The 23,227-nt window shown below is 39.5% G+C and overlaps 3 protein-coding genes across 7 annotated transcripts; 2 read left to right on the forward strand and 1 right to left on the reverse strand.

Moving 5' to 3' along the window:
* Positions 1 to 1,328: 1,328 nt before the first annotated feature.
* Positions 1,329 to 5,584, forward strand: LOC140780763 (uncharacterized). Its single transcript, XM_073126515.1, has one exon. It carries the CDS (start codon positions 2,492 to 2,494, stop codon positions 5,444 to 5,446), a length of 2,955 nt encoding a protein of 984 aa, XP_072982616.1. The 5' UTR covers positions 1,329 to 2,491; the 3' UTR covers positions 5,447 to 5,584.
* Positions 5,585 to 6,117: 533 nt separating this feature from the next.
* On the forward strand, positions 6,118 to 10,159 carry LOC140797144 (uncharacterized). Its single transcript, XM_073150412.1, has 7 exons — positions 6,118 to 6,721; positions 7,417 to 7,515; positions 7,610 to 7,708; positions 8,002 to 8,121; positions 8,834 to 8,974; positions 9,060 to 9,413; positions 9,752 to 10,159. The coding sequence occupies exons 1-7, from the start codon at positions 6,260 to 6,262 to the stop codon at positions 10,043 to 10,045; spliced, it is 1,569 nt and encodes a 522-aa protein (XP_073006513.1). The 5' UTR covers positions 6,118 to 6,259; the 3' UTR covers positions 10,046 to 10,159.
* Positions 10,160 to 12,899: 2,740 nt separating this feature from the next.
* Positions 12,900 to 20,038, reverse strand: LOC140791499 (uncharacterized). Of its 5 annotated transcripts, none has more exons than XM_073142109.1 (4): positions 19,569 to 20,038; positions 18,155 to 18,519; positions 16,436 to 17,666; positions 12,900 to 15,825 (listed from the first exon to the last, which is right to left on the reverse strand). In XM_073142109.1, the coding sequence occupies exons 2-4, from the start codon at positions 18,301 to 18,303 to the stop codon at positions 13,129 to 13,131; spliced, it is 4,077 nt and encodes a 1,358-aa protein (XP_072998210.1). In that variant the 5' UTR covers positions 18,304 to 18,519; positions 19,569 to 20,038; the 3' UTR covers positions 12,900 to 13,128. The 5 variants fall into 5 exon arrangements, with proteins under 5 accessions (XP_072998210.1, XP_072998202.1, XP_072998219.1 ...); XM_073142101.1 differs by having other exon boundaries at positions 19,834 to 20,033; XM_073142118.1 differs by having other exon boundaries at positions 19,582 to 20,033.
* Positions 20,039 to 23,227: the final 3,189 nt, after the last annotated feature.

Here is a 23,227-nt window from a genome sequence, read left to right on the forward strand (position 1 = left end):
AATGAGTTTCTTGCAGTATAGTTTGGTAATAATGTGGCATTTTTTCCTTCTCTGACTTTGAATCCTGTCCTCTTTTTTTCTTGGATAAGATCAGATAAAATGCATTTTTGAGGCAAAAGCTACCTAATTTTCATCTTCTACTGTAAGAGGCTGTCAAACTAGTTAAATATAGGGTAAGTTTTAACTTACTCTTATTGGGAATGAATGCCTAATATAGATCTTTTATTTGTATCATTTTGGTCCGCCGAAGTATAGACAAATGTGAGACTATTTAATTTTTTTTCATCTAAATTTAATAGAGAAAATATAAATTATTATAATTTTTTTGATGTTATTAATAATTTTATTGTTTGAGTAAAAATGATTTTTCTACTTTTTATTATGTGATTATATATTTAAAGGGAGTTGTATTGTAATAATTTGATAATAGCTAGGATTTGGTACTCGTATTTTTAGATAAAAGATTTAATACTTTTTTTTTATAATTTAAAAATAAGATACAATCTAGTAATTTAATGGAAGGAGAGGGATTATTTTGATGGTGGGAAAATTTCCTCCAATAATTTTAATTTCTTTTTATACTCTATTAAATTTGGATGAAAAGTTAATAGTCTCATACTAATCTAAATCTTAAGAGGATAAAGTAATATAAATAAAAGTCTATCGAGTAGTTTGTCGATAAAATCTCACGGGCAATTAGAAATTTACTCCTAAAAATTATTGTAACTTTTACTTTTTACCGCCAGATGATTCATCTGGCAAACAATCAAATTACATCAGAAAATTCCTCCAGCATGGACTACATGATTTTGTGGTAGGAAGTTACTCCATTTTAGAGAGCAGTAAACATTTCACTTCCCCAGCTACCACCCACTTATGAACTAAGAGGTTGCAAGATTAAGTTTTCAAATAATTTGTTGTTGGTTAGCTTGATGGCTTAATTTAGCTTACCGATGTATTAGCCTGGACGCGACAGCACAATGATTTAGAGCTTAAATTAAATGGGACATAAAGATAAAATTAGCTTAGCCCTTAGACTCTTGAATAATAAATAAATAAATAAATAAATAAAAATCAATTCCCAAGCTTAACTTCGACCCCACATATGGTAGTGGATGGCCATTTGGGCGAAATGTCCTCTGCAGTAGTCGGTCAACATTTGAGTCAGCTGCCACCCAAGAAGAAAGAATCCACACAGCTGTCATCAGCTCTCAAGACTGCCAAGTCTGCAATCTTACCAGATGAGTGGGTGGGGGAGAGAGAGGGGGAAATGAGAGAGTGTTTGTGAGTTTGAATGCTGGGCCCCGTACCTTCTTTGGTGTTGCAGTTGGACTGGTCTTAGCTCCAAATTCCAGTGCAAAGCCTACTACTGCTCAGATGAATACAATGTCTGAGGCTCCCCCCCAAGCAATATTATTGCTTGTCTTCTTATGGTCCTTTGAATCCCCCTAACCAACAAGATCTAGACTATGGTTCCCCTCCCAATGCTCTTCCCTTTATTTCTTGTGAGGACCCAGCTTTGAAGAGAGTAAATTAAAGCAACCCAACACATAAAACAAAGCCAGAGACAGTGAGATATCATTATTCATTGCCTCCCTCCCCCTTCTCACTATACTCTGCAGCCTCCTTCAAAACCACTGTTTCATATATGCATTATAATATACCACAGCATTTACAGATCAAACCCATCCATTAGATTCCCTCCCTTGAGATTAACAACTATTATTGGGCTTTGGTGGAGGCAGTCTCTTACTCCCAGCTTCCCATGGCAAAGTAATAAACCTCCATCTCCCCCACCTCTCTTCTCCTTTTGTTTTTACCCTGCTGAAGAGTAACTTGATTTTGGGAAAAGTTTTGCTCCTTGGTGCTGCTGCTTTTGAACTCCCTTGTAAAGGGTGGTTCATTATCTGGTTTACCATCGGAAAATGTGTGGTCTTTGAGTCTTGGTGCTGGGCCTTTTCATGTCATTCTTTTATGTCCAAATAGCCTCCTGATGTTTACCTTTCCTTTTTGTTGAACTGCTATCATTTCTTCTCGTAGACTTCAAACTGGAGTTGTACTTCCCAGTTTGAGGCTTTGATTTGTATATGGCCCTCCACCTTTGTCATCCATTTTTGTAAAGACAAAGCTCAGATCTTTGCATGTGTTGTAAACAGAGAAGGTATGGTCACAGTAGATACAATCTCTGTTCAATGTCACATCTGTGGATAATATTTTGATTTATCCTCTCTCTCCCTCTCTCTCTCTCTCTCTGTAAGCTCTTCCTTTCCACCCTGTTTGATTTGGATAGTTATCAAATCCTTGAACTCAAAAGAATCCATTGAAAGGGATACATGTATTTGAAACTTTCTTCAATCTGAGATTCTGTGAACATATCTTTTTTGTTGTTGTTGCAAGGATTAGAGATACATCATGATCTCCTTTGAATCATGTTCTCTATGTTTGGAAATTTGATATCGTGGGTAATTTCTACCAAGATCCAGTGTTATCTATGGATGAATTATATCCTGCTGAAGCTCCTCATGATGTTCCTATAGACATAGAGCTCTCGATTCCCTCTGAACCATGTACAAGGGCATTGACCATTAAGATAGCAGGATCATCAATCGAAAATAGTGACAAATCTAACCCATTCTCTCCTTCCATTTCCATTTCGCCAAACTTGAATTCTCCGTCTCCGCCATCGTCGGCATTTGTTTCGGCGTTGCAGTCACCGTATATCTCCCCAAGGGCCTTAGAACCACCAGTAGCAGAAAACCATACAACCCAACCAGCGACAATCCCTTCGCCAACCTCATACTCTGGTTCCCACTCTGATGACATTCCGAGTTCTTCCTACACTCCCCCATCTGAGAGATACGATTTCTGCATTGACCCAAGTGATCAAAAGCCCAAATTTTCTGATGCGACTCAGCCGCGGATCTCATTCTCCTTCCCCATGCCTCGTATCTCTTTCACTAGGGGTGCAGTCTCCCCTTCTTCCAATGCAAAGCTACGCAGTTGCGATGTCTATATCGGATTCCATGGTCAGAACCTTAATCTTAGTCGCTTCTGTAAATGGCTCAAGTCTGAGCTGGAGCTCCAGGGGATAGCCTCATTTGTCGCTGATCGAGCAAAGTATTCGGACACCCAAAGCCATGAGATTGCTGATCGAATCATTTGCTCAGCAACGTTTGGCGTTGTTGTCGTAACTCCGTCGAGCTTTCTCAATCCTTTCAGTTTAGAAGAAATCAGATTCTTTGCTCAGAAGAAGAATTTGATTCCTCTTTTGTTTGATACTGAACTCTCGGAGATCACTGGACTTTTTGATGGCAAGTTGGAGGATAAAGACTGCAGCGAAGCCTTTGAAGGGTTAATCAGATGCAATGAGTTCAAGCTTGAAACAAATGATAGCAACTGGAGGAGTTGTGTGTCAAAGGCTGTTGGAATCCTAAAATCAAAGCTTGGAAGGAAGAGCATTGCCAAGAAGGAGAATGAAGGCTTTGAGGAGTTGCCATTTTCTCGAAACAGACACTTTGTTGGCAGGGAGAAGGAGCTGACCGAGATTGAGGCCACCTTCTTTGGATGCAGTGATGTCCACGAAATGGAGTGTCCAAAGCCTGCGGTGCTTAATGGTGGATCAAGTGGGTTATCCGATGGATTTGCTGATGAAGAAAGTGATGTAGTTAGAAGCAATGGTAGATTCATTAGCTTGGAAATGAGAAAATGCAAGGAGCCTACCTTGGAAGCCTGGATTGAGCCGGTGATTGAACTAACGAGCAAAGGAAGAAGCCTCCAGAAGCAAAGGTCGAAGCATAAGAAACCAAGGGGTGGAGGCAACAAAGGCTATGGCAATGTCAGTGTGGTGTGTATAAATGGGAGTTCAGGTATTGGAAAGACAGAACTAGCATTAGAATTTTCTTATAGATACTCACAGAGGTACAAGATGGTGTTGTGGGTGGGTGGAGAAGCAAGGTACTTTCGGCAGAACATCTTGAATTTGTCTATGAATTTGGGGTTGGATGTTAGTGCTGAAGCAGAAAAAGAGAGAGGGAGGATAAGGAGCTTCGAGGAGCAAGAGTTTGACGCGTTCCAGAGAGTGAAGAGGGAGCTATTCCGAGACGTGCCTTACTTGCTGGTGATCGACAATCTTGAGACCGAAAAAGAATGGTGGGAAGGGAAGGACCTGCATGATTTGATTCCGAGGAACACTGGGGCTACCCATGTGATCATAACAACTCGCCTACCAAAAGTGATGAACTTCGACCCAATGCAACTTCCTTTGTTGTCCCTCCCTGATGCATTGCTTCTGATGAGAGGGAGAAAAAAGAAGGATTACCCAGCTGAGGAATTGGAAGTTCTTAGAAAATTTGACGAGAGATTGGGGAGATTGAGCTATGGCTTGTGGGTTATCGGATCACTTCTATCAGAGCTACTGATAGCTCCTTCAGTGCTCTTTGAGGCCATTGAAAGAATCTCTTTAAATGACAATTCCTTCTCTCTGGGTGCCAATGACGATGGATTCTGCAGGAACAATTCTTTCCTAATGAAGGTCTTGGCATTCTGCTTTTATATGATGGATCGATCTCATGTAAAGAGCCTTGCATCAAGAATGATTCTCGCTGGTGCTTGGTTTGCTCCTGCTCCTATTTCATCAACTCTATTAACAGCTGCAGCTGATAAACTGCCTACAAAAGGAAATGGCTTTCAGCAATGGGGAAAAAGTCTGAGCATGGCACTCTGTTGTGGCTCCAACTGCTATTTAGCCTCACAATCTAGAAGAAATGAAGTGGAGTCTGCCCTCTTGCTAGTAAAAATAGGATTGGCGAAAAGAACCATGCGACAACCGGGTTGCTGGATCCAGTTTCACCCAATTACGCAATTGTTCGGGAAGAGGAGAGGCGGGTTGCCACCAGCAATCGCGACTGTCAATGGAGTGAGGAAGATGGGGAATGCTGCATTGAATTCAGACCATCTATGGGCTTCTGCATTCCTTGTCTTTGGTTTCAAATCTGAGCCTCCTCTTGTTCAGTTGAAGGCAGTGGACATGGTCCTCTTCATCAAAAAGACTGCGGTTCCCCTAGCAATTCGATCATTCATGACATTCTCGAGATGCAATTCAGCTCTGGAGCTCCTAAAAGTATGCACAAATATTCTTGAGGAGGTCGAGAAGTCATTCATGTCGCAAATACAGGATTGGCACCATGGATCTCTATGCTGGAAGAAGAAGCTGCAGTCCAATCAAAGGGTGGATGAGTATGTCTGGCAGGATGTAACACTCCTCAAGGCGACTTTGCTTGAGACGAGAGCAAAGTTGCTGCTCAGAGGAGGCCTCTTTGATAGTGGAGAGGAGCTCTGCAGAACTTGCATTAGCATCAGGACTGTAATGCTTGGTCATAACCATGCACAGACTTTGGCTGCTCAAGAGACATTGGCAAAGTTGGTCAGGTACAGGAGTAAGATATGAAGCTCCTTCTGATCTTTAGGGCTCAATCATGCTGATTGATATGTCCCTAGCTCTTTTCTTGCACTTGTTTCTGTTGTACTGATCATCAATACTTGATATTCATGTTAATGATCAGAAAGAGCAGCTTAGATGGTTCAATTCTCCTGCCTATATCTGTTTGCTGGTTATGTACCTCTAACTGAATTTTGTTTGTTATCAGAGAGGTAAGTAAAACCAATTCACTTGTGGATTGGATAATGAACACCTAGGTGTGCCACAACTTCTTGCATTTATAAAAGAAAAATAGAGGCGAAAAGATCCATACAGCAACTTTGAGTAGTTGTGACTTAAACATAGTCATTTGTATAGAATCCCATAAAAATAACTTATTTGCACTGACTTGCAAATCAATTTTCCACTTTGTAATCACATTACTACATTATCATGTTGTTTGCAAACAAAGTCTACTCGTTATATGTATGCACTGACATTGCTTACAAAATCTAATGTATTATTATATATAAAATGAATGGGTTTTGATCCATATTTGCTAAAATGGTGATAAAGTGGAATTATCTTGCAAATCGATCGTTCCCTTCGTCCTACTATATGGGCCACAATAACGGGCCCAAATCCTTCCAGATACTGCCGACCCGAGTCATTCTTTTAAACTTTTGAATGCATTCGATCTTTCCGCCCTTTCTCTTTCTCGACGCAAAACTTCTCCTTTTCTTTATCTCCCCCCTTCTCATCCACTTCCGTTTCTTCTCTTCATACATCAAATTCGATTTCAGACCTTCGAAACCCTAACTTAATCGCATCATCTGGCCATAAATGGCGACGGCGGCCTTCAAATCGAGTACCAAGAGGTCATCCGTCGGGGGCCGCGCCACAGATGACGCTGTTTCCTCCAACCGCGCGGGAGGCAACCGCCGATCGAGAAGCCTAAGCCGCTACTCCGGCCGGTTGCCTCCGCCTGAGTCAGACGAGCTCTCGCGTCGGAGGGCGAGGTTCGTGAAGAAAGGGAGCGGTGGGGGGTTCCCTGAGATCAGCCTCGACGATCTCGCCGACGAATTCTTCCGATCGATGGAGGAGGCAACTGATGTCAGCTCTACGGTTGAGGTGGGGTCGATTCGGAGGAGGGGGAGATCGGTGTCGAGGCACCACCTCCGGGTGGTGGGGGAAGGACAGGATGCTTCGGAGAGTAATGGTGGGAAAAGGGGGGTTCTTGATGGGAGATGTAGGTCCCAGCGCTCTGTTTCGGTTGCTCGGCGACAGGTTATCAGCGACTCAGAGGTAAATTTTGGATTTTGTATACTTTTGAATTCTTAAGATTATCAACTTACGTGAACTGTGGTTTCTCATTTTCTTCTCATGTCCCTGTGTATTGCTGGCTATAGTTGGATACTTGGATATGCATTCTTTTCTTGGATGCTCTTTTATGGAATGAGGAAATATGTATTGAATTATAAAGATGTATAATGATAGCTCTGTAGATTTTCATAATAGATGCAAGTTCACTGCTGCAGTTTCCAGAAACATTCCTTGAACCGAATTTGAACCATTAGCATCTGAAGTTAGCCTTTGCGCATGAGTACCAACCCATTAACAAGCTAAATGGGATGTTTTGGGGAGGGAAATTTCTTTATTGGAAAGGTAATAGACAGGGACTATAAGGAGATTTATTTGTAAGTTAATTTTTTATTTTCTTTTCCATGTGGACTTTTGCCATACTGACATTTGATCACGTCAATAGTATAATGTTTTATCATTTACAATTGAAACTGGCTTTTGTTGAATGTAGTCTTAACCTGATCATTTCTCTATTGCTCACATGATATTATGCCAGCAAAACACGTACTGAGTAAATAGTGAAGAGAACAAACAACTTAAGAAAATGATTACATTGAAGCTAAATTTTGCTGTGATCGTGATTAGTTCTATAGATACCTGAACAAAGTTGACAAATCAATGTTGACATTTTAATTCAGAGTCATTCTTCTGCACTGACTGATGATGATGATCGGGATTCCCATTCTAGTAGGCATCGGCCAGAACAGACAATACAAGCAGTTTACACCCAGAAAAAGGTAAGGCCATGTTGGAGAAGCTATTTTGATGTTTTTATTTGATATATTAGTATCAACAAATATGAGTTCATTCATTTCCTCTTTTGCTTCTTAGACTGGACGTATTCCTGGAAATGAAGGGACTGCATTGTATGAAGCAATGCGGAAAGAAGTAAAAAATGTTGTTGAGGAAATCAGGACAGAGCTTGAAAAGGTGTGTACAGTGTACATGTTTCAGTATTATTTGTCAATTACTCAATTTGCATTTAGATATGCCAAATTCTCAATGGACATTTAGCAGATAGTATTCGTGTACGGCTGTGAGAGTTTCTGCAGAAATTGCAGTACCCAATGTAAGAAATTTATGTGGTATTGCGAAGCTGTTTTCTGCTGGTGCTGCAGTTATGCTGCCACACTGATATCAAATTGTTATTTATTACCTTAGGAGTGTTCTAGATGGGCCAGATAATTTCATATCTCTGATACTGCAATTATTTCCTAATGCAGGTTGTGGTGATGACTGACCCAACAGCCACTGTAGCTGCTAATGGTAGCCTTTCGCATGGCTCAAATGCTATCCAGGCTATTTCACAGATCAGAAAGAATTATACAACCAAGTTGGAGCAGGTTTCATTAACTTTTTTTTATTATGATTTTCTATTTTGCAAGGCTGATCTAATTCTATGCGCTGTCTGGCTGATTATGATGATTCACATTTTAACAAGTCATTCAAACTTCAAAGTAGTTATTACACATAGGAAGATAATAAGGTATGAGTTAAGTCGAACTGATGATCTATACTTGCCCTAATACTTAAATTGTTAGTGTTTCTTTCATAGATTTCCCCTTTTTCAAAATTTCTTTCTCACTTCTCCAATTCTCATCAGTTGTAACTTGTAAACCATGTCATGATAAAATTGTAATTAGTCCTTAGGATCCTAATTTTGGCCCAAGCCGCTTCTCTTTTGTGTTCTCTAAAGTCCAAACATTTGTTTGTCTTCTCATCTGGGACCCTCAATGTCACACGCTTGAACAAGTAAAATTGTTTTATTCATATTCAATAAAATTGCATGCACTCTGCACAAGCCTGTAAATGTTTTCTGTTCATTTTATTTGGCCTCACGTTCTCAAGTTTATGATCAGCTTCATAGATCAAGAAGTAGACATTATTTGTGTTCTATGTGCACAGTTTTTTTGTATAACTTTGTAGCATTCTGTAGAAGTGGAAGCACTTCTTAGTGTGTATGACTGTTACCATGTACCTGTCATTATTTCTTATATCAGGTTATCAGATATAATTTCGAGTAAGTTTGGATTCATAATACTTCTTATGTTTCAGTCAGAGAAGCGTCGGCAGGATTTGTTGGCAGAGCTAGCAGCTGAAGAACATCGTGGTCAAGAGCTCACGATGATTGTTAAAGAGTTGCTTCCTGCGCCAAAGCAAACTGCTCAGGATAGACCAACGCGCTCTAGATCACTTGTATGCCACAGTCCATTATATTGTACACTCTAAATTTTTGTTTCTTGAAATGTAAACTATGATACTATGATGATACACTCTCCAGAGGAGCAGCGATAACGTTAGGATTTCCAAGAATTTGACTGACGAGGCAGTCAAATATTTTGAAGATTTTCTTTCAAATGCTGAAGATACAGATATATCATCCTATGATGGAGAAAAAAGTGAAACAAGTTCGATGGTAGGACAGTCAAAATTCAGAAATCCTGCAATGCATGCTAGCCTAACAGAAGAAACACATGAAGACCTGCCAAAAGCTGCTTATTTGCCTGTTGAGGCAGATGGAATTGTACTTCCTTGGTTGCAATGGGAGACTAACAATGACTTTTCACCACCATCTCACCAACGCAAGACTGCTGTACTGCTGGTTTCAAAAGATGATTTGTTACCTATTGCAAAGGTAATCATCAACCTACATGCTCTAAATATGGCTAGGCCTGTGAACACTCTGGCCAACGTACATGTCTAAATATTGCATATTTAAAATCAAATGCTTTTCTTCTGGGTTTGTAAGTATTGGACATTTGTGGTTTTGTACCTTCCATATAAGTATTAGTTCATCTAATATCCACTCCAAAGGCAATTAAATATTTGACCTGACTTGTGGTAACAGACGGCCTTCATTAGTTGGTTAGTCTCTTACGCGTCAGTTCATGTTCTATTGTTCACATTATCTGAGCCAGTTCGGCTTCTTGAGCATTTCATATTTGCCAACCTTTCAATTTGCTTATGTGCCAGGAAGCAAATTCTCCCGCCTACAATGACACCTATTCAAGAAGCAGCTTTGGGAGTTGGAGCCCCGAAATCAATAGCAGCTCTTCAGCTACTCCTGTAGATCTGGCAGACAGCAGATTTAGAGAAGTACAAAATCTTCTCGGTAGCTGTTCTATCACCAGACCGCGAGGATCTTCTTTTGACAAGGATGAGTATGTGGATCTTCAACTCTGCGAGGATCTGCTCTTTCAGAGTTATTGCTACAGACAACGAATAGACTCAGGTTCTTTACTTCTATGTGGAAGAACTTTCATTTAGGTATTATGCTGCTTTCCTTGAGTTTTGATAATATCAAACAATGCATATAGATATCTCTTCCTCTTGTATTTTCAGTCACAGTGTTATGATTATTTTTATTTTTTGCTGTCCAAATGATGTCGTTTCCAATTTCTGTTATTTGCCTAGGCTTCAATATAGCTTGCTTTAGATGGTAAGATCATTATAAACTATATTAAGAGCAAAGATAAGCTGCCTCAGAATATAAACCAAAATGCTAGCTATTGATGACTGGATTTCCTACACATCACAGTCAACATTCATGGAGTGATGGATGTATCCTGCTAGAGAAATTGTTACCTTAGTTTAAATCTGCAGCACATAGTGCATAGTTTCTTAGCCCTACTATCAATAAAAGTAGAGATTAAGTAAAAAAAACTTGCAAATACTGATTGAAATTTTACACCTAAAGAATGAAGAATTAAATGGGTCCAATGGTTGGTCTACTTTGTGATTACTTGTTTCACCCACTTGTATCTAGTAAGGTTGGACTACCCACTTGCTGCTTTCATATATACATCAAGATAAGGGAGCAGAAAGTGACAGAAGGCAAGGTGGTGGTGGACCTCTTGCGAGAGCAAAAGTTGGCTCATCTTCCTCCTCACACCAACTAGTGCTCACATAGGATGATTCTTCTCCATTTACTTTCCATTGTATTGAGCTTTTTAGTGCTTGCTTCTTGAGATGTCAATAAAAGGCTGATGGAGTGATGGATGAACCACAGATCTGGAAGGGCCCAAGATCTCTTTCCTCCCCCCCCCCCCTTTTTTTGCACTCTGAAAATTGTTGTAATTATTATCGAATAATGATGTTTTTCACCAGATCTTGCACAAATGAACTATTACATGGTGATCTTATGCATCTTGTGTTCCTGCAATTTGTTATATCATATTCTTCGGCAGCACAATGCATCAAGGAGATTTGAAAGCAAAGACTTCAAAACTCTCATCCTTTGCCTATTCAGATATAGAATAATCATCTTAATACAGAAGCAAAACAGTATATAAATAATCTTCGAATTGTGCTACTCATGTTCTCCTCCGTCTTAAATGGTACTTCAATATTAGATTTATATTTACATGGCGAACATAGTGTAACCACCCAGGCACTCATTCATTACACTTTGTTCTCTAACACTAACTACTTTCTAGTATTTTTTATATTTTTTGACACCTTATAGAAAATTCTACACATCAATATTAGTTTTCAAACTTATTCCCAGATTATTGTCACTATTCAATCATTATGTTACATTTATCATAGGCAGGATTATATCTTTCACCTTCTATTTAAATAGGAGCATTTGTACTTTTAAAAAAACTCTTTTAAGTTTTTATAATAATAAGATTAGATTTTTGTGTGCATTACTGATATAAGTTATATGCATTTAGTGTAAAAAATTGAAGGATCATTCATTTTTTACTCCTTAAACTATCATTTTCTCTATAATAATTTTTTTAAAAAAATTTATACATAATCTATTGAAATTTTTTAGGTACATAATTATCCTCTAATTTTTTAGAGTTTAATTTTACTATTATAAAAACTTTGACAAGTTTTTAGTACAAATTGTCCGTTTAAATACCTTATACCATAACCAAAATAAGACAGCAGGAGGAGGGATATTTTATAACGCGGTTTAGAGAGAGAGAGAGAGAGACGATTGGCTATTGAAACCGACATAACTATTTGCAGTTCTATCTTGTACGTGATCTTCATGGTCCGCACGTGGCAAGAATCTAGTGGAACACGTACAGAAGAAAAAAATTACCCCCCCCCCCAGTCACGACGCCGTTTAATGGACCTTGTCTCACTTTCTCCATGCAGTGCACGTTACCCTAGGCCCATCTAGCCATGTACATATATAAACCCATCTTTAATTACTAAAGTCTATCTATCACCTACTAAAAAACACCCAACACCACACTCACCCACTGCCGTAACGATTAAATTCTTCGTGGGCCCCCCGGTGGTCTCGTGTGGGTCTGGAACTTAGGTCCCTTTGGTACGAATACGATGCACCTAACCTACGGCTAATTTTATTGCTTACCTTGTCCCTTCGTGACTATTCGTGTACTCTATATATATGTTTCACTGTTCATGCAAAAGGTCTTGTCTCCCTTCATGTACCTCTCTTTCTTTCTTTCTTTCTTTCTTTCTTTCTTTCTCTATATGTATATGAGTTGATGGAAAAGAGAGCACGAGGAGTACGGTCGTAACGGCTATATTTCATGTGACACATCTTTGGGGAGTTAATATGGAGCCTAAATTACATGGCCCTTCGTGTTTGGAATCCTTATTTGTGTAGAAGTAGAATATATCCACTAACTATGATATTGTATTTTTAAATTAATCAACCAAGAGAATTCTATTGATACTTAAAAAGGATCCACAGCAAAGATAAGTATATAGTCATGAGAATGACTTGAATTAAGTGCTAGGAAAGAGACAGTAACAACAAGAATTTCGAGTGATACGTTGTTGGAATTTTAGAAGTTTGACTGTGTCCCTCCACATTCTAATATGGCAATTAATGGAACTTGCTAGGTAAATAATAGGTGGTTGGTTATCGGTATTCCCACAACCATTCATCCAAGTCAAAAGGCAAATAACAGCACTTCACACTAAAAGTTTGAATTTGACATATATCAGCTTATCAGTGATATCATAATACATACTTTATATCAACTTCAAACATAAAATAATGCTTTTGAGTGGGAAAATAAGTAAAATCATCCAAAATATTAGTTCATCTCCTATTGTATTTTAGACTAATTGGACATTTGGCCATTGTCAAAGCAAATCAGAAGAGAGACACAGCTAGATACAAAGTATATAAGAGATGCAAGACTTATTCTCATCAAGGAGATAGTAAGATTCATGAACTATTCAGATTATACAGTTGACATACTTTCAGCAAAGTCACTGGAACTCCAAAGATGGTTTACTATTTACTATGAAGCCAACACGGCCTTTCTATTGCAGAAATTAAATAACCTATTTCAAAACTCCAACCTGAAATTTGAACTCAAACATTCTTCTGCAAAAGCATTCTCGAGATATGATCAACGCAAGGTCTGTGAGTAGTACATTGATGGGCTCATGCGACCTGTTGGAGACTGGAACATGAAAGGGCTCGGCACAAAAGGACCTGGGCATTCTGAAGTGCTTTCTCGCTTCATCAAACTAGAACTGACCCTTGGATACAGCATTGGGAGCACAGGTCTGGATCCTTCTGACAAATCCCTTGGGAAAAAATGACCCTGGGATGGAAAGCACGAGAATGATCTCGGTGGCATAGGATTGGATATTGAGGTTGTTGCATGTGAAGCACCTGTCGGGATCACTAAGCTAACTTTTGGCTCAGTCACATTTTCTGGAGAGTCGTCGATCACGATCACCTCTTTCATCATGTATGGAACTCGAGAGGGTGGAATGGGCTCTTTATATGACTTCTGAAGATAATGTTGATCAGCTTGTAGCATCAAAGCATTCTGAAATGGAGCTCTAGGTAGGGGAATATGGTGATTGCCCATGGATGGATAGGGGCTAATGACAGCAGATCCACAGAGATGATGGTATTGGAAGTTTTCCTGCCTCAGAACACTGGTTGAGTGTACAACACCAAGAGGAGACATATAGTTCCCATTGTTGGAGTATTCTGAATTCGGAGTCTGAGGTGGCATGATATCTTCTTTGTTCACCACCAATAAGTTCTTACCCATCAACCTAAGTACAGGATTGGAAGGGGATGGGATCTGAGTATGAGATGATGGACTAGAAGATCCTGCATTGATGCAGGCTGGAAAATTTATAGCAGATTCTGACGAAGCCTTAGAAGAAATAGACTGAATAGGTAATTCCAAGCTGGAGTTGGCTATCAACTTTTTCCTCGGATTTTGGTAAGAAGTGAAAGATGAAGAAGAGGTTCTTGAACTTATCGATAACCTGGAAACCTGTTTCCCCTTAGAAGCTAACAATGTCCCAGATATGGCACTTTGCCTAAGGAATTGTGATTCCCTGGAAAGGCTCTCCCTACATGAGCAGCAATAGGGCTTATCACTGGAAATCTGTTCATGCTCCTTTGCTGGAAGAACTGCCTTAGCTTCCTGATTCATGCTCTCAATAATTCCTTGTGATCGTGTGATGCTTTTTGTAGATGGCACTGGCAATACCAGCTGATCTTGAACAGCACTAGCTCTTGCCAACAGGTCTAAATCAGACTCTTTTAATCTGATGTCCTTTGGAAACAGAAGAGACATAGTTGAGGTCGTTGAAACAGGAGATTCTGGTGTTTCCCTTTCAGTATCCAGACTACGGTCACCATTAGAGCCTTCCCTATTTGAGGTTATTGATGAATTTTCTTGAGGAGTTTCAATGCTCAAATCTCCATGACTATTCAAACAAGCACCAGATTCCCGGATTAATGATGAGGGATCAGCTAAACATTCTTTGGACAGAAGTGCAGAAGAGTTGTTCTCCTCTGTAACTTCCAAGTCACCTGAGAATTGGATGTCTTCATTGACAACTTTATCAGAAGGTGCATGAACACGATGCCTCACATGCTTATCAAATGATCCTTGCACCAATGCTTCTGCATGGGCTTCACTCATGGAGGGAGATGGAAGACGCAATTGCGCCAATCGATAAGGGTTTAGTACAGAATCAACACCTAGTTTGTGATTTTCCAAGTCCACAGATTTAGTACTCACAGGGTTGTCGACGACATTTTGTGTAGAACTGATCACATGACCTTCAGAGGCCAAGAACCCAACTTGCATTTGAGATTCAGGATCACAGCATTCAGCTTCAGAAGTTAGACACGTTTTATTATCTTCCTGATTTCCTGCCTTGCCTTGATCTACTGCATTTTTACATTCTGGAATGATACTTTGATAAGGAGAGACTTGATCTGCAATGTTTCCTGTTACAGACTTCATGACGTCTTCAATGATCTTAGACTGACGAGTCCTGAGTTTTTTATTTGCATGTTCAATGTCACCATCCCAGTCCTTGATAGAGCCATGTGTTTCCCCAGGGACAGCAGTTGAAATTTCTCCTCTTCGTTTACGAGTCCTTAGAATGGTTCTATGCTTACGGCACCTTTTAACGGTCGCTGGTTTATCACTTGAATCAACTTTCTTCTCCACAGATGTTGTTGTTTGGCATTTAGCTGAAGGATGAGAGCAATCAGCAGGTATCACTGTCATGTTAAAAGAACTATTAGGCTTATGTATCTTTCCTGAGCCTATCTCCTCTCTTTTGCTACTTGGAAAAGAAACTGACGCCCCCAAAGATCTAGATAATCTCAGACGAAGACCATTTGTAGTCCTTGATGACCATTGGGAATCAGAGACAGGAGGTTTTGGAGGTTCCTTCCTTTCATCGTCTATCTTATGGACCATGTTGGACAGGAAATCAACACTCCTAGTTTTTGGAGAAATGGGTATGCCTTCAGATGACTTAGAAGATTTTAGAATTTGGCCAACCACAGCAGAAGAATCACCTACATCTGGCTGGCTTTTCCCAGCCAATTTCCTAGGAACTGGCATCAGATTTTCTGAGGTTTTGCAGGCGTCTTTATTGTTCAGCTTTTTCGGAAGATCTGAACGTTTGGAGCACACCCATTGCCTTAGAGTTGCAGGCCTACTGATCATGGAGTGATCTTGATCTTTTGACAAATCCAACAAGGAATCCTCCTGATGAGCATCTTGGTGAACATCTTCTGGCTGTGCTTCAATCTGGTTATCCTTCAAATGAATCTGTCATATCAAATATGAAGAATTGTAGCACAAAAATACATTAGAAAGATAAACTTAGAATTTTTAGGATAATATCAACACTGCTATCAAAGAAGATCCTACAGATCAACATATATCTGATATAAAAGAAAACGTGAAAGATGGAAAGTTATTTAACAGGATGAAGTTAGAAAACAATCCAGGCCCTTAGATAAAATTTTCTTTTGGACAGTAGCTATCAATTACCAAATTAACTAAACCAAGGTCAAGAGTTTCCATAAAATGTGCAAACAAGTTTAAAACCATCATCTGCTAATCCAGAAAGATATCAAATATATACTTTTTGAACAAGACAATATGAAACCACTTATTTCTTAATAAATCAAACTTTGTATGGTCAGTGTCAGTTGGAAGTTTCAGAAGAAAATTAATATAGCATCGACTGATAGACCTATTTGACCATTTAAGGCTATCAGACAGTTAGCTTTACAAGGTTACACCAAAATGTTGAAGAATGAAAACACACTAAATGCCGCAGAATGATCATTCTAGGAGATGGAGGGATCTTGTAACAATCTTTGGACAACCAAGTATGTTAAAGAATACATTGTGGAAAATCAAAAGAACTTACTGGGGCATTCAAAAGTTTGAACGGGCCAAGTTTCTTTCTTTGCAGCTTGGACTTCTTGTTCATTGAGTATTTTGGTCCAAGGTGTTCTTTCTTGCTGATCAAAATATTCTCGCTTTCCTTATCTTTTGTGACCTTCTGCAGTCTGAAGGTCTCTCGAGATACAACTGGTGGTGCATCATCAAACTTTGACAAGATTCGAAGTTTAACGCCATTTGAGTCAACATAGACTGCTCCTTCACAAGTGCCACCTCTAGAATCCAAGGGCACCAACTTTTGGTTTTCGTTGTCGCAGCGAACCTCAGTGATTGCTGCAGCTAAAGCCAATTCCGAAGCCCAGTTAGTGCCGTTCCTCCTGTCAAGGTCCTCAAGAGTGCAACGAGGTGCTGTTGTGTAGATGTCAGACATCAGTTTCTTCTTCCTTGGTTTAACTTTAAGTTTCAAGAAGCTAGTCTCATCTTGCTTGGTACTAGACTCCATGGAGAGGCACTGATCGATATGAGCATTCAAAGTGGTGTTTGACGTGGAGGCAAATATTTTACAAACAGGGCAAATCTTTGAAGCCATTGGATCTGTAACTGAGCTACAGTTAGATACTAGGTCTTCTGCCCGGCTGGTTTCTGGAGCAGAACTCAGTTTTACTACCAATCTGCACTTCTTTCCCAGTGATTCACGCGATATTGGGAGCTTCTGGGGCAGTGGAGTCGGTTCAGAAACCACCAGCTCTGATGGTTCTTCTGTTATACAACTATTTACAGGTATCGAGCAAGGACCTTGACTGATCTGACATGGAACTCCTCCCGTTTTATCATCACTTGTGGCAGCTAGATCAATCTCCGCACTGTCTTTTAGATCAACACAATTTCCTTCTTGATCAACCACTGACTTCCTGACCTCAGGTGATGGGTGTAGAGCTTGATCTGAACACCCTGGAACCAGTTCAGCTAGCGGTAAACACGACTGGCATCTGATACCACTGCGTTCTCTATCTGATGAGTCGGCGTCTCTAGCCTGAAGAAACTCAGCATGAGCTGAGGTTTGGTCAGCTTCTGAACGGGTAGTGGGTTGCTCGATTACTACTCTCTTATTATGAGAATGAGCTCTCACTAAATCGGGGGGTTCGAAAGGTGGCAATATATCTTTAACACCATGCTTTAGGCAAAGTTGCAACACCTGTGGATGAAATGGCCAACTGGTCTCGATTCCTTTGCTCCTTGATGAGGAAACATAATTTCTGAAATCAAAACAAGAGATCATTAGGGAGCACTTAAATCCCCAGGATAATCAAAAGTTCTATATTCGTATTAAAGTTGAAGGCACCACTTATATTCAATATAAGGGTTAAACAGATCTACTAAAGATGGTCATCATTATCATCTGAGTTTTAGCATGAGCTAATCACTATATCATATGTCGGTTCCATAAGGCAAAGAGAAGCAGTAATACAACAACTAAACAAAGACCCCCATAAAGGGAATGTCCTCTAAATCAAGCAAGGAGGACCAAAGGATATATATGGTTATCACATATATCCATCTGAAAATATGGATTAGGAACATGGGAAGACCAATTTCAGATCTGCAACTGAAGAACCACAACACTAGGGAAAAAAGTTGGCTTAGGCTTAGGTACTCCACTCATTGTTGGCTTATGGGTACTAATAATTTCTCCAATAGAAGCAGTAGACAACATCACAAAGCTGTCTCTAGGAGAACTGTTTACCTTATGGAGAAGTTGGGAGTTGGTGTGTCACCAAGGCCTACTGGATCTGCCTCGTGGAAGGCAAGCTTTTCAGAAGCCCTCTCATTAGTTCTCAGTGAGGAAAGCTTAGAGGAACATGAGGGGTCTGCTGGGTTTTCAATGGATAACATCTGAAGAAGGCCTTCTCTATGTCTCCTATCTCTTCCAACAGTGATATCAGCCCAAGAGCTTTACTGCTACTGGGCCTGTTCTTATGCTTGACTTCCAGCATAACAAAGGACTTAATCTCCCAAATAACCCCTCAGAATAACAAGGAAGAAAGCACCAAAACTCCACCCAGGAAAGCAGAACTTCCTCTTTTCGCCCACTTCACCAGATTTGGACACCTGCAAGGTGATAGAAAGGGAAATCAAGGTAAGAAAACATGAATATGCCACAGAAATTTAAAACCCAAAAATACATGGTGGAGGCTTCTAGAACATTATTTCATGTGGACTCAAGAGTGGATTTTATGAGGGTTCCAAGGCCAAGAACTTAGATCAGGCTCCCTGGAGGCTAAGACATCATGGTTTCCCACACAAACAGAAGATCAAAGGCCAGCCTGGTGGAAACTTGTAGGACTATCATTTTATGTGGCCAAAAAGAGGTGAGAGATCTATTCAAGCAACCAAGCCCAGGAGAAACCGATCTGGAAGCAAACTGCGGTCTGGTTGCGGGACTTCAAGAAGAAAGGACAGGTGGAAGGAGGGGAAATCAAGAACTGGGTTGGAACCCTTGACATGAAATATCACTTCATGAGAGGAGAGGAACCAAGGCAAGGCAAGTCAACTAGAGATCAAGAAGATAAGAGACCAAGAGCCACAAAAAGAACCCAGCAAGGAGAGAGGCAGAAGGGAAGGCAAGCAAACCCAAGAGGAATTTCTTAGGAAAGAGACTGGAATAAATAAGAGGAAGAGGTCCAAAGGGAAGCTGATGGAGAACTCGTAAAGAAGAGAGAAAGAAAGAAAAACAAAAAGGATTCCATGAAATCACATAACCACCTCACAAATAAGGCTTTCCTTTGATGGGAGATTTTAGCAGGAAAACAAAGAGGAAATCAACAGTGACCTAAATAGAACTCTTGGCTACTATCAAACACAAAATCAGAAGAAAACCCATATTTAGATTCACTGGTTGTACCAATAAATACATGGGAATCCCGGATCCAAGCAAAAGATTGGAATTGCCTAAGAAGGGGGTTCTAAAGAAATCAAGGAAGGACAAGGCAGATGCTACCCATGGCAACATACACCACAAGAGTTGCCTCCCAAGAGTCTCTCATAAGGCCCAGGAACACAAAAAAGATAGTGGAAAGTAGCAGAGAAATTGCATGCAAGAGACAAAATGGTAGAAACAAAAAAAAAAAAAATTGCAAGAAAAATAAAAAAGCCCTCACAGCAGGCCTCCACCTCCAGCACTTTTACCCTCTCATGTATCCCAGCTCAAGAGGAAGAGGAGGAGTTCTGGATGTCAAGTTGAGCTTGAGACTTAGCTTCATGCCCCGCCCCCCAAAAGGAAGAATAAGGAGAAGATAGAGATGAACTGAAGAAAGAGAGAGAAAGGAGTTCTTTTCTTCTTTTTTTTTCTTTTTTTTTTCTTTCAACTCCACATACAGCAACAGACGGGAAGAAATAAAAGAGAAGAAAACACCATCCACTCACACATCATAGGCATCTGGTTCTCCACCAAAAGCAGGTCTGTACCATTAACAGCAACTGAAGAGAGAGAGAGAAGAGATAGCAATGGAAATAGAGAGAGAGAGAGAGAGAGAGAGAGAGAGAGAGAGGGCAAAGGAAACGAAGGGTTTTTCAGGGAGCTGTCCTATCCTGCACCTACTCTATGGCTTTTCCACTAGAGACTCTCTCTCTCTCTCTCTCTCTCTCTCGCTCCTCTTTTTCTTTTGCTGATAGTCGGAGGAGTTATCTTCTGACCCTAGAGTCACACTAAATTACTGAAGATGCCACCACCTTGCTTTTTTGGTGGGCCAAACTACCCCTGGTATAACTGGTGAAAATTCCTGGCATGTAATTATTGTTCGTATTAAGAGTTGATTCAAATGATCTTTTCCTTGATACATGAGCCCTATGAGTTACCACTTCATTGCTTCCAGTCAATGCATCTACAACTACACACCGTCGTCGTAAGTTTATTCCTGAGCATTCCCACTATAAAATGTCTATAGTTTTTGTCCATATATTTCTTGTATAAATTATGGGCACTCGAATAACTTTTTTAATGTTAAATAACCTAGTAAAATATCATCTAAACTAACCCAAAAAAATGTAAACTTTTCTCTTTTTTTCTCTTAACTCGGGTGACATTTACAACTTGTTGATAACTCTACCCCTCTTTGTGGCCCAAGTTTTAGAGAATAGAGGTGGGTCCCCAGTGTCCTCTCATTACCACTGGCAAGAGGGTGATGGGGAATCAACTTTATTGAGTTTTTTTTTTTCCACTTCTTTAATTGAATCATATTAGGCTTCTCTTTCCTTTCCTTTTGTTTTTTTAAATCATATTAGAGGCTTAGAGGGTTATATAAGAACTATACCTGCTACTATTCCCAGCACATGCATTACCACTATCTCCAACTTAGTCTTCAGTATATAATATCCATGCATCACTTTTTTTAACTGTATTGTCCACGAATTTGTCAATGTGATCTTATTAGAATATACGTATTACATCACACCCACTAACTAAGATGTTTTTTTCTTCGATTAGAATACTAGACGACGAAAGTGAAAGCTAGATTGGTAATTAATTAAATTCCAGTAGGCCTTCTCTGTTAACTCCTACCGATGTAATTTACCAAAGATACCCATAACGTGGACCCCGATGAGTAACCCTTGAGGTGAAGATGACCCCCTGTTAAGGTCAACAAGCATAGGATGGGTCACTTTTTGCAGTCCGATAAGTGGGTGCCCATATGTTGGAAGTTTGAAATCTTATGGCCATGGCATTGATGATGGGGGGTCTAATTGGAACGTCTATCTTGTAGCCTATGGATGTGGATGGGTAACAACATCCACTCATATATAGGTGGTGAAGAGTGTGGCGTTAAAAAATATTTCCATCTCTAAAGAGTTCTCACATCGCCCTGTAAAATTTATTATTATTATTATTATTATTATTATTATTATTGACGTCATGGAGTTAGAAATTGAGGTTGTAGCTTTTTTTAGAGCCGGATTTTCCGGATTCCTACCCCTCTTTTGATAAGATATATCCAAAGTGCCCTCCTTTTTCAGAGATGGACACGAGGATGAGACATTTTATGAGAACGCCCCTCTTTTTTCGTTAAATTTACAGATACACCCTTCTGAAGTTGGATATACCACGATGTGGTTAAAGTTAAATCCAAACATTTATACTGCTAATGAAGCAATAGGACATCCCAACCCTCCTCTACTAGCTTTTGCTATTATCTCTTGGAATGCTTATGAATGGTCATGGGTGAAAAGACTAGTAAGAAATTGTTGATATGTATGACTAAATTATGGACATTTTTGACCACATAGGATAGATCACATCCAACTATTTCTTTTTCTTTTTTATCACTTTTAATAATAGTTACAAAAGAAATAGTTAGGAGAGATTTAAACATTTTTTTCAAATAAGTCTTTAAAATTCGGGGTGCGTTTAAAAGTGCGTGTAGCGATGGATTTGCTCCAAACAAGTATGGACAAAAAGGTCTCTATAATGGGCCTCGACAAGACCCAACGGAAGGATGCCACGCAAGCCTAGTGGTGGGGGTGGGCGTTCGGTAACACGTGTAAGAACAGGTGCGGTTGCAGGAAGGGGACCACGAAGTGGGAGCTAGTGCGACCAGGACACGCGTCATGCACTGCGTGGTGAGTGGCGATCACTGTTCCGTGTGTTGTACCACGTACGAAGCCAGTCGCTACGAGACAAAAGCTATTTAAAGAGAGGCAAAGCGGTGCCATGCTCACTTCCCACACGCCAATGCAACTGTATTGGGCTACGTACTCCTTACCATTTAATAGCTTCATTATATTACACTTATATCCCTCAAATACTTCTTATTTACATTAACCTAACCTGCTTCATGCTAACACAAAATGGGCCAAAACCTACTTGTTTCATCCTAATCTCCTAACCTAATTGCATAGGATAACAACTTACTCATTGGATTCATTCCCCTTAATCCAAAATCATTTGCTTGCAAATCTTCCCAACTTTAGTGGGCAGCCAAGCCTTCACACGAGTTGACTAAAGCCTCCTCCTAACCAATATTTATATGAATCACGGAATACAAACCAAAGCCAGATTGAGCTAATCCTTAAATAAAGCAAAGTGTACATCATAATTAATATATCAATCACCCATTGGTAACTCTAAGTGAGAGTTGCTGCGAACTCGTCAAGGGGAAATAATGCCAACCCAAATGGGACCCAAAGCACTTATAGTGGGTATTAATCAAACCATGAGGTCACATTTAAGTATGATATGGATTTAGGAAATCTACAGATAGATACCACTTTGAGCCATTCAAATCTAAGCTTTTCTAATGTCCTCATCCTCACGAGCCAACTAACCTACACACCTAATTTCTTTCCTCACTTTTTATTACTTTGTTTTTAGGCAGCCTTGTTCATACATGAAATATAGTTGAAATAAAACTACAATTTCTACCTGTTATTACTAAAATAAAAAATATATTATAGAAATAACTATTTCTATATTCACTAATACTTTAGAATACGACTGTCGTAATTAGTTTAATGTGATATAAAGTCTAAGAAATTATGAGAAAGTATATTTTTTTATAAAATCATGATAAATATATTTTGATTTGAGATAAAATATATTGAGGTTATAGATTTTAAGAGGAAATTAGAATAATTGAACTCGTGTATGATATAAGATATAATTTTGATGAAAAATATTTATATTTTATAATAAAAATATTATAATTTTTAACAGGAATAAAGATTTGTATTTCAAAATTAAAAAAAAAATAATCCTAAATGAACGATTCTTGGAGAATATCTTTGCTCCAACCAATGGGCCATTCAAAGGCCCACAACTAATGGA

Source organism: Typha latifolia, chromosome 1 (assembly GCF_019914945.1).
Source record: "Typha latifolia isolate L0001 chromosome 1, TyphaL0001v2, whole genome shotgun sequence".
Lineage (NCBI taxonomy): Eukaryota > Viridiplantae > Streptophyta > Magnoliopsida > Poales > Typhaceae > Typha > Typha latifolia.

Excerpts from the sequence above, each read along its gene's own strand:
- LOC140780763 (XM_073126515.1), top strand. The coding sequence starts at position 2,492 with ATGGATGAATTATATCCTGCTGAAGCTCCTCATGATGTTCCTATAGAC.
- LOC140797144 (XM_073150412.1), top strand. The coding sequence starts at position 6,260 with ATGGCGACGGCGGCCTTCAAATCGAGTACCAAGAGGTCATCCGTCGGG. Across the intron at positions 6,722-7,416 it reads AGGTTATCAGCGACTCAGAG|AGTCATTCTTCTGCACTGAC; the intron begins GTAAATTTTGGA and ends ATTTTAATTCAG. Across the intron at positions 8,122-8,833 it reads ATACAACCAAGTTGGAGCAG|TCAGAGAAGCGTCGGCAGGA; the intron begins GTTTCATTAACT and ends CTTATGTTTCAG.
- LOC140791499 (XM_073142109.1), bottom strand. The coding sequence starts at position 18,303 with ATGTTATCCATTGAAAACCCAGCAGACCCCTCATGTTCCTCTAAGCTT. Across the intron at positions 17,667-18,154 it reads ACTCCCAACTTCTCCATAAG|AAATTATGTTTCCTCATCAA; the intron begins GTAAACAGTTCT and ends TTTTGATTTCAG. Across the intron at positions 15,826-16,435 it reads TCAAACTTTTGAATGCCCCA|ATTCATTTGAAGGATAACCA; the intron begins GTAAGTTCTTTT and ends TTGATATGACAG.